Source organism: Rhea americana, unplaced genomic scaffold (genome assembly GCF_003343005.1).
Source record: "Rhea americana isolate MKP2758 unplaced genomic scaffold, rheAme1 scaffold_139, whole genome shotgun sequence".
Taxonomy (NCBI): domain Eukaryota; kingdom Metazoa; phylum Chordata; class Aves; order Rheiformes; family Rheidae; genus Rhea; species Rhea americana.
This window is the reverse complement of record NW_028185472.1, coordinates 590687-601664: the sequence shown is the minus strand read 5'-3', so window position 1 is coordinate 601664 and position 10978 is coordinate 590687. Positions and strand designations below refer to the sequence as shown.

The 10978-nt window shown below is 50.1% G+C and overlaps 1 protein-coding gene across 1 annotated transcript; it reads right to left on the bottom strand.

Annotated features, from left to right (window-relative positions):
- Positions 1-1255: 1255 nt before the first annotated feature.
- On the bottom strand, positions 1256-10978 carry LOC146599534 (SITS-binding protein-like; the record flags this gene model as incomplete). Its single annotated transcript, XM_085298376.1, has 10 exons — positions 1256-1483; positions 3943-4122; positions 5105-5226; positions 6346-6482; positions 7087-7355; positions 7848-8045; positions 8286-8436; positions 8592-8799; positions 9602-9773; positions 10940-10978. Coding segments are annotated over 10 exons (1650 nt in total), but the record flags the coding sequence as incomplete, so codon positions are not given.

Genomic DNA, 10978 nt, shown 5'->3' with positions numbered 1-10978 from the left:
GAAGCTGTGTTTGCTATTGCTAGCTTCTAAATATGTCCCATGTTTTCCAGTCACTAGGAACAGATACTGCTGAGCGCCTAATGCCACAGAAAATCCTTGTATGTACCCTCCTGGGTGCAGAAATTGCAGTGCACTGCCAGGCAGCTCTGTCAGTTCCAGACACTGCAGCCAAGCGCCTGCCCTTGCAGCCATGTACTTCAGATAGTGACATTGCTGGTTTCCAAAATAAACACTTCAGGGCTGTCCCCAAAGGCATGGCCAAGGTGCTGCAGGGTAGGGAACAGTCCAGCTTCCCAATGCCATGTGTYCCCACACAGCCTGTCAGCATTGCATGCGGCTCCTCATCTGCGATGCCTGCTGCCAATCTGCATATCTTTGTCCTTTACCATCTGCTTTCTGGCTTTTTCACTTAACATGACTAAGGCATCTCCCCTTGRCATAACCAAATCAGATTTTCCAAACAGTTTTGCAAACTGTAGAGATAGGTGATGCCAGCCGGTGTTGCACAAACTTCTTCAGGCACTTGGAACTGGTCTGCTTTGAGTATTTCTTTTCGAGGTGGGCCATCATGCTGTCTGTTGAAACTGTGCTCTGTTAGACCTTCTTCTTGCCTTGATTGATCTGATTTTTTTTCAAAAGAAATTGGCCTCCTATAGACCTAGAGTCTACCCACTTTTGCCATTATCCGATAACTCTGAAAGTTGATCTCACCACCAAAGACTCTCCTGATGGATCATATACAGAATCAGATCGGATAAGAAGGTAGAGTCAGCATATGCAATGTCCACGCACATGAATAGAGCTATCATACATCTACATTTATCACACATTTTCCTATATATATATATATCTTTCTCTCTCTCTGTCTCTCTCTCTTTTTTTTTTTTTTTTTTTTTTAAAGCAGAAATCCAATCCTGGCAGAACCTGAGGTTCATTTATCTCAGATTTTGGGTAATCCACAGTCTGGGCAGGGCAACGTCTTTGAACAGGGTGCCAAGAACCTGGAAATGCTGAATGTGCCTGMTTGAACAGATGCACACAAACATTTCTCTGGGAAAACCCTGGAAAAAGATGGGCTGACATTCTGCACRGATGTATATTTGTGCCAAAGCTCCTACTGTATCTTCGCTATTTTAGAATAATAGCAAATAATAAAAGATTTGAATAATTTCTACTGAAATAAAAAAAAAGTTCTTGGAAAAGTGCAAATGGGGTGAATTCGTCTTTAAAGGAAGAGCAAGCATGTTTGGCCAATGCTGCTCTCGTGAGAAGGAGGTAAACCGTCGGAAAGCTGTGACAGTCTGCAAATCTAGGAGGTCTTTATAAAAACCGGCACCTCTGTAAGGCTGGCAGAGTAATTCCTGAGGACAGTTCCTCCATCAAACACCTGGGCCGTGTTGGTGTCCATCCACAGGCACCCTCCTCCTGGCAGGTAGATGTCCCTCCACGTTTGCCCYTTTTCAGTTATCGGGGCGACCAGGACCTGCAGTTGAGAAGAGAAGCGCTTCCAGCACATGTAGGATTACCTGAGGGCAACCACGAGCAACTACAAAGAAACAAGGACTGAAATTCTGAAATAAGAAAACTTAGGAAACTTGGCATTTCCTACACAAAAAAAAAACTGTTTCCAGGCAAGTCGAACAGGATAGAGCAGATGTAGGCAGCACAATCACAGTCAGTAACTGTGCCTGGTGCGGCGGTTGGGATGGGGCTGGCACAGGATGCCCTTTATGGCAGCTCCATCAGGCTAGACAGGACAGATGAAAGTTATATTAAACTCGAGGAAAGACTGCCATGCCCACATCACGTAGCAAATTCATGGCAGATTTGGGAATTTCTCTTTGCTCCCATGAGCCTGCAATGCAGATGTCTCAGTGTCACCATTTAAAATCAGTTAGTCCTATATATATAGTCTTGCAAGAAGTCAGGCAGAAACTTGTCTTTCAATTAGAAAAACCCATTGCTAAGGATGAGAGAAGAGCCCCCATTTCCTTCAGCAGGCTTTAGCCCTAGGCTGCCAGAAGAGAGGGCTTCAAAACTGGAAAAATAGACAGCAAAGAGRAAAGAGGCCAAGAATGGGTAACTCCCATGCCAACATACAGCTGGCCCCGCTTGCCCCGCTTGCAGCACTCGTGCACYGAGCTGCTGTCCTATCTATGTGCTAACTGAGGCAGCATGTCCTGCTCCCTCCTCTCCTTCCCTTCTGCTTCCTGCTGCTGTCTGTCTGGCTTAACCTTCTCTTCCCAGCTCCCCTCGCTTGGAGAAAGATCCAAGTTTAACTTGCTCAGATTAATTTGTTGGTATGGGTCTCATAAACTCTATGGGAAAATCTTGCACTCAAGGGATGTATTCCCATTTGATTTATTCTTCTTTGGACACAAGGGGAGGCTCCTGGAAAGCAGTGACACAGAGCAAAGCACCTAGCTCCTTTTGAGATCCAAGGGATTTAGCTGCCCAATATCCTCAAATATTTTTCAAAACACCTCTTTTTTTTTTTTTTTTTTTTAATTTATAGGAGAAGAGCACTTCTAAATTGCTGAAGTTGCCAAGTTGACAGAGGGGTCCTGAGGTGTTTTCCTCCCCGCTACTTCAAGGTAAAAAAGCAGTTTCTACAATTTTGAGAATATTATTCCCACTAAATTATTTCACTTCAGAAACTGAATGAGCTTTTCAGGACCCTAAATGAAGAATTTTGCAAGAAAATCATAGCCATTTTTTAAAGAAAAAGAAAAACAGTWGCTTTGGCTAAAGCCATTTGGACCTTGGAGGTTTGAATTGTATTTGTGCAGAACTAGGTGTGTGTGAYGATTAAGGAARAGATGGCAAGAGGAAAAAAAAATGTAGGAAAGCCACTACAGGAAGAAAACACCTGGAAAGAGAAACCAGGGTAGGGCGTCTGTGGATCAGTRAACCCCTGGTTACCGGTGCAAGGGATGCTGCTGTTATTTGGCTCACATTGTGGCGCAGTCTTTGGCTCTCATAGTGTATCTAAAGCTCATATTTGGCAGTGGTGCTTGGCTTTTCCCTGTCTCTTGCGGCCGCCTTTTTTTTTTGCCAGCCAGACATCACTGCCGAGCAGCGAGGCATGGAGATTTTCTTTCCTCATAAGAGAGATGCTTGATAGAGGTCAACCCTCTGGAAATTTGCTGGTGAGCAATGCCAGAATATTAAATTCTAGCTACATTAAATCCAGTTTTAAGGCCTGGTAATCCTAGTAATGGATCAAAATGCCCCAGCCGCTGCAGCCCTACCGCCTCCCAAAAGCACTTGCATAAACCTGAAGAGGGATTCATTCCAAAAAATTTCATTCCTGATCAGGCATTGCTGTTCCTTTTGCTCCAGAAGAACAAGTGAGCTGTTTGCCAGACTCACTTCTTGCTTCATCAGAACTGCTTGGCCCAGCAATACTTCAATAGTGAACACCGCGCTTGACTGTATTTGGGAAGCTTTCAGGCAAACCCCAGCTTTTAAATCCCATTAAGGAGGTCCGAAGCTGCTTCAACCTCTGTTCTGGAGTTTGCGCTGTCTCGAGCAAGAATCCTGCCTCGCTAATGCAGCCCACATTTCTGTGCTGGCACTGTCCAATTCAATTGCATTGAGGGTTTTCAACYTGAGCAATTTTGGGGAAGGACATAAGTTTTAGCTTGTTTGTAATTATAATTAATATCACAACGAGAGCCAAAATTCCAGGCTCTTCTTCCAGTAGAAAACTTTAGAGCAAAGCTACTCAGTAAACAACATATTCCATAGCAAACCTTGGTTTGCAAGCAGGATTGTTATTCCCAAGCCTGAGCCAGCTGTGGCAGCAATGGGGTAGAGGGAGGAAAGCCTAGTGCAACATCTGTCTGCATTTGCCAACTCAGCAACACAAACTACTCTTGCATCAAAACAAGGATGAGTTCCTGATGAACCTGTGCCAGGTATCTCAATAATATTTCTCACCTCATCTCCAATGAGGAATTCATCCTCTATCGTGAAGGCAGCTGGATCCATGGGACTGAGCCACCACACGGGCCGGAAGATGGGATATCCCCACGCCACCCAGTCCTGGCTGTATTTTATGATGAGCGGAGCAACAAAGTCCCGGTGCCTCCGGATGCATTGCCTAGTGAGATTCAGGACCTGCAGGGAAAGTCACAACACGTTCCTGCATCCAATAGATAGCAAAACGAACAAAAAGAAAAAGAAATACTATACATACATACATATATATATATATATATATATATATATATATACACGTATATACATGCGCATTCTTTGCAGGAAGGGACAAAAGCCTAAACCACTGAATTGTAACATCCCGATAAAGTCGTGCCAGACAACGCGGGGCAAGCAGGCTTGGTACAGTGGGTAATGCCTATATATGACCCACAGGGTCAAGGGATAGCTACTAGCAGGCAACATACGCCTTTAACCAGAGCAATGAAGTCTTTTACTGTTGGCAGAGAGTCTTTGTCTTCTATTCCCCATTTTGAATTTTTAAGATTTGCTCTCCCCTTCAGCAGTTTTAAGGGCAACATCCTCACAAAATGCCGCCAGCATCCTTTCATTAAAAAAATAAATAAATCTACAGTGTACGTATTAATTCTTTAATAAAACTTTAATTAAAGAAAAAAGTCTCCAGTTTGCTTTCAGCACCAAAAGGGAATTAGGCACCTGTGTGAAGACAGCTGTAGTTTCCACAGGTGATTCTATTCCCAAGCACCCAACTGTGCAGAGCAGCCAGGCACAAGCTGGGAAAGCTTGCAGTACCCAGCAATTTGGATCAAACATCAGAGTGAGAGCATGCAAAGGTCTGACTTCAYGGGTAGCCATACACCCTGGCATGCCTGGAGGTATTCCTGCACCACCAGCAAGAATTGGGCAGACATTTAGGCAATGATGTGCCCTAAATACAGCTCTCAGGGACTTTTCACAGATTTTAGGAGACTAACTGCAAAAGCTGAGCTGGCTGCAAAATGCACAAGGGGCTCCTCAGCTGCAGCAACGAAGCTCTGACCAGCTGCAACCCAAAGCAGGTGCTCTGCTCTGGCCATGGGTCCCACTGCACTCCACCAGAGCTGATAGGCGCCAGGCAAGCTGCAGGAAAGCGGGGACATACCCAGGCGTCACAGCAGGCCCACGGCGGTGTGCTGAAGGACATCACAGGCAGGAACGTCACGATCTGCAGCCACCGCACGTACAGCTCTTGGTCTACCGGTAGCTCGCTGGCCAGGGTCCCTCCTGCCGGGGACAGGCGAGCCGAGATCCGCTTGCAAGAGGCGCCCAATTCCCCACCCTGGTTCCTTCCTTGCACCCAAATAGCAGATGCCAATTAAAAATCTGTCTGTTTTAGGATAATGGATATGTGCTGCGGACAGCACCTCAGGGGACAGCTCCTAAATCATAGTAGTATATTGCAAAAAAGGGGTTGCAGCAATTGCTAAGGAAGCAAGCTTTGCACGTGCGCTTTCTCTTTTCAGAGGTGTGTGGTGCTGTAGTGACACCAGAGACTGCCACCAGTGTGAATAGCAGCAACTTCCAATTTCCCTCTGAAATACCAGACAGAGGCTTAGAAGGGAAAAAGAAAAATAAAAAAAACCCACCAAGTAATGGGTCTAGATTTGATTTAAACCACTACCAAAAAAACCTGAGGCTAGAGTTTCCCTAGAAAGGCTCCAAAAGGAACCAATGGGTTCAAAATTTATTAGGAGGGACTGAGAGGGACGTGCGACTGAGTAAGGCTTGTTTTCTAAGGAAAGCGGGCTAAAAATAGAGGCCAAATTCAAAACTGCTCAACCACCCCCTGTTTGCASGGCTGCTTTGCTGGCTGCCAACCTCTGGTTGCTGGCCCTCTGCCGCAAACTGAATATTTGTGGGGAGTTTTAAATAATACTGTCACCTCTGAGAAGAGGCTCMGGGGGGAAATGAGCCACTTGGCCCTGATTAAGGAATTGTTTTTGAGCTTTGAAAATGTTCTTATTTAAGGATCTTGAGCTTTGGGGTAGAAATGCAAACTCAGATTAGCGCTGCTGCCATGTTAGGCGTGTATTCTTCTCACTACCAGGAAAGATCTGGTACTGGAAAATGCCCATAGGCTTTCCAGAGAATCCCAAAACACCTCAGTAATCACTGGCCTCTTTAAGCATTTTGAAGCATTTCAGGCTTTGAAGACCTCAAATTTGTGCCCTAGCATGAGCCTCCTTATTTTATTCATTTTTCAGMTGGAGTTTCTTTAGGCCCACCACTGACACGTGAGTATGAAAAGCTGCCTATTAAAACTCGTGACTTTTTTCTTTTCTTTTTCTCCATTCCTCAGTTAATCCATGCTTCGTGTCAAGAGGCGCCACGAGAAGTTCTTACCTACTGCGTCGGGGAGGAAGAAGTTGTAGCCCAGGAGGCTGTAGTGCAGCGCGGCAGGGATGAGCCCCTTCAAGCCRGCGTGGCTCCAGTCTGAGCGCAGCGGGCTCATCCGCACAAAGAGCGGCAGGTGACTCGACCTGGGAGGCGCAAGTGCGAGCCTTTGGACTGGGCTCTCATATATAAACAAGGGGCAGAGAGGTCTCCTAGGAATAGTACTTTTCTAGATTTAARTGCATTAAAAAGGCATCTGGGGTCCCTAATAAATCTTCTTTAAGCTGCTCCTGACCCTCGGCTGCCAAGAAGTCCCTGCTTGTGCTTTGACTCCTTGCAGTGGGTACTCCAGCTGCGGCCACACTCTGGCAAAGGCTCCCTCCAAAGCGGCATGAAAGCAGTGCTGCGTTTTCCCACAACTATTAATTAACCCTGCTGCGGGTTATGCAAGGATAAAAACCAAGCAAACTGCATTTCTTTGCTGTCAYGAGCAATTACCAACATGGGGATTTGGCCAAGACTCTAGAATTCACACTCTTCCTGCAAGAGCTGCAGTTATCTGAAGATTGCAYTGRAAAGGTGACAACACCCAGATGCATCTTTATGCTCTAAAACATAAARTAATAATTAAAAAAAATCTCCTAAAAAAGAAGGGGGCATATGAGAACAACCCTGCCCCAGGASTGCCCACCCACTGCTTCYCYRGGTCCTGAGAGGGGTCCCTCAGCCTCTTCCCACCCAAGGATTCACCTGGCGCCAGCAGTGATGATGGTGGCATTGCCCAGTGCCACGGCCACGGCGGCGAGTGCCCCAGCGTAGTGATCACCCTCCAGCTCGGTGGGCGGCTGGACACCCTGCTCAAAGTAGATGTTGCCTTCGGCACCTTCAAGCACTGCGTGCTCAGCGCCCAGCACCTGCTGCAGGTGCCTGGCTCGTGCCAGGAACCAGCTCACCGCAGCCTCGCTGGTCGCGTCGAGGCGGGCRGAAAGCTGCCCTTTCCAATGGGTGAGCAGCGGGACCTGCGGCAGAGGATGGAAGTATTTAGACCATGTGTTAATGTATAGCCTTCAGCCCGGTGATGCAACTTGGCTCTCTAGCAGCCAGTCCCAGGCACTTCTAAATCTCAGCGCCCTATTCGAGCATGCTGTATAATTTACTCTCTGCCGCGGGGTGGYCCACGGAGCCAAGGGCCCTGTCTAAACCAGCACTGCTATTATTTAACTTTTAACATTGTAGAGAAAACAAGGGTCCATCAGGAGGCAGACTGGGTAACACCACCAAGACGGACCAGGGGAGGAGGGTTTAGGTAGGGAACTGCCAAGGTCAAGCCACCAAGATGTGGCTGCGCTTTGCACGAGCACATGCAAAGTGAGTGCCAGTATTTCAGCACCGCTGACTAGTGATGGAGCACACAGGAAAATACAAAAAATTTTGATTTCTTCTGACTTCAGGCCAAAGAGCTTGTGCCATGGCATGAGCAGCAGCGTAGTGGCTGGGGCAGCGCTTCATACCGAGCCCTCGGGCCACAAGCGCAGGCTCAGCCAGTAGCTCAACGTGTCGTTCCGCAGGGACCTCAGAAACAGTGGCGAGGCGATGCTGGTGTATGGGGACAAAGTTATGGAGAGCTTCATGGGCTTGATCATGGAAAGGTCCCAGGCATGTTTTGCACTGCGTCGCTTCCTTCCCTCCATGAGCACACTCTGGTGGTCCTGCAGGGGAGAAAGGCAGAGTGGAGAAAAAAATCGACYGTGTCTGCCACAAAACCCACCAGCGTGCATTTGCATCTAAAAATTCCTTGCCTGGTGATTGCCACTTCTGTTGCCCTCCCACACTCYTCCTCAGCCCAGAGGTGAAACCCCATGGTGTGCCGACACCACGGCCAAAGGGTAGGTGTCAGTGCTGTGGCTCAGGATCAAAGCCGGGCCGACTGCGGGCAGGGCGAGACGTACCGTGTCAGCAAGCGCGGCAGTGCAGCGCTCGCCCAGGGCCAAGAGTCCTTCCTTGAGACGGTGCCGCTGCAGTCGGTTGGAGAAGGCCTTCAGGCCTCGCTTGGTTTTAGTGGCCAAGCCCCCGGGGCCGTGGTACTGCCAGATCGGCAACCTGCATTGTGGAGAAGGCAGGGTGGGAACGGGGAGGGTTAACATCCACGCTGGCCCTCTGGCCGCACTAGGGCAAGGCAAGCTCATCAACGAACCAAGGGGGCTAGGAAACTGGGTTTCAAGCCCCACTGGGGGCGGTGGGGGAGCCAGCCTTACCCCAGCAGGGCTGCGTGGGGCGGGCGCCGGGGCTGCAGGGTGAGCCGGCTGCCCGCGTGCCGGTGGGCCGTGGCGACGTCCGCGCTGGCACACAGCCGGTAGCGCAGGGCTGGCACGGGGCTGCCGGGGGGGCTCTCGAGGCAGAAGTGCCTGTTGCTCTCCACCGAGAGGAAGAGGGGCATGTCGGGCGCCACCGTCACTGTCACACCTTGGAGGGGCAAGAAAAAGGGAGGGGGGGTAGAAGTGCATTGTGGTGATTTCCCAGCTCTTCTCCCGCACCGCAAAGGCTCCTGAGGATGAAATCGCCCCCAGCCGCAAAGGCAATCACTGCTGCTGCGCGCAGTCGCTATTTGCCTCTCTACCTTAGTATGAAAGTGGGCAGGAACGAGGCGAGCCGTGGGTGCCRGAGCCAGCTCGGTGGGACAGGACAGCTTGTTTGGCCCTGTTCCTCGTGAGCCCACTCATGTGATTTCGCCGCACCAGCTCCCCCGCCGCCGCCACGCTAATCTGCTCCCCGTGATGGGCTTGCATCTCCTGCGTAGGGGTGCAAACCCAGTCTGCGCCTGGCGGGCTTTGCAGTCTGGCCGCTGTTTGATCCCGGTTGTAACTCAAGGCTCACAGCATGCAAAACCCCGGGTGAAGGGCTTTTGTTCTCCCCCCCCCCGCCTTCGGAAATGAGGTTTGTTCCAGCTCTTGTCGGAGCTGAGAGCAGACAGACCCGTATCCCCGCGCCTCCTCTCCTGCATCCCAGTTCAGGGGCAGCATCATGTTGTCAGACGCTGGGGTAAAAAAAAGCTACAGGAAAATTCAAGCCATTCAGCTGTGGGGTAAGAAACAGCCGGCAGGGCTCGCAGGACTGCATTGAACCCAGGGATTGCATCGAACCCAGGAACTGCATCAGAGCAGCATCTTCAGGGAAGCAGGCAGAAACCCCAGAATAATCCAAGTAGCCCAAGCACCATTTATGCGCCAGTGGCAATAGGAAATCAGGGAATAAAGGAAGCAGTCACCTGTCGATCCCAAAAAGTATCCCTCCAGCACAGGCCCGTAGCCACCAGGGTTTCGGCTGAAGTCGCTGATAATGAAGGGCTGTGGCTCGGCATCCACATCATTCAGCAGCCAGCGTGGGGCGCGGACGCCGGCGCCGCCGTACCAGGAGACGTTCGCCATGGAGAAGCAATCCTGCAGCCGAAGAGAGCATTGTGAGCCTCCCTGTGCCCCCAGCTGCCCCTCACACTGTGGATTTTATTTAAAATTATCAAGCAGTGTGAAAAGAGGGGAAAAGGGAGGAGAAAAAAATAATCCTAACAAAAGTCGAGGGCACAGTTTATGCACTTGGCTTACCTTTAAGACCACAAAAGTCTTAATTTTGTAATTTTAAGCTACTTTTGCTTCCTTTTGCCCTTATGCCTGAGTTCAACATGCAGCCGGATGGAGGAAAATGAGAGTCTCATCACAGGGATAATAAAAAAAAATTCGTGCCTTCAAAATTAGTTTCTTACTAAAAGAAAAAAAAAAAGCAAACACAGAATACCCCTAAGTGCCCCACTGTTGTAGACAGATGGAACTTAAAGAAAATCTGCATGAAGCACCCTGACATCGCAGCAGGCCTTATCCTGAGCCGAGCAGCCCCAGGCAGAGCGGAAAATGTTTCTGAAGGGCAAAATGCAGAGCTTTTCTCGCTCCTCTGCCCCCGAGTTCCCGGACCGTCGAGCTGCGACAAGGGGGCGACAGCTTCGCAGGGCTCCTTTCTGCCGGCGAGGCAGGAAGAGGTTAAGTCTCCCCGAGGGCCGGGGAAAGGAGAGCTGAATTATTAAAGTGGAAAGCTTCGAGGCGCGGAAGAGCTGGGCCGGGTTTCAGCTCAGCTGTTCGCACCAGCTAGGGGAAGAAGAAGGGGGGAAAAAAAAAGAAAGAAAGAAGAAAAAGCAGCCCCCCCACACCCCCGAGACGTCTTCGTCTTTCTCTGAATCAGGCACATTCTGCCAGCCGCTGTCACCATCCGTGGGCAATTTTTGGCCGACGAGTGAAAATAAAATCCTCGGGCGCCCCATCCCGTTCCCTCCCCTGCAGCCCAGTGAGCATCCCGATGGCATCCAACTGCTTCGGTATTTTTTCTGTTCCCCCCCTCGGCATTGCTGGTAGCGGCCCTGCTCCCCCCCACCGAGGAGGCAGACCGGAGGCTGCGGGCGCCAAACCCCCGTAAATCTCAGCGCGCTGAGCAGCCGCATCGTGTCTGCGGCCGGAAAAAAGCTCTTTGCCGGCTCTCCTGCCCCCCCCCCAGCCCCTCGAAGCCTGGATCCATTGCACCTAAACGCGAGCGCGCGGGGCGCCTCTCCCCTYGCCGTTACCTTCAGCACGGCGCCGGGCCGCAGCGGGGTCCAGGCGAG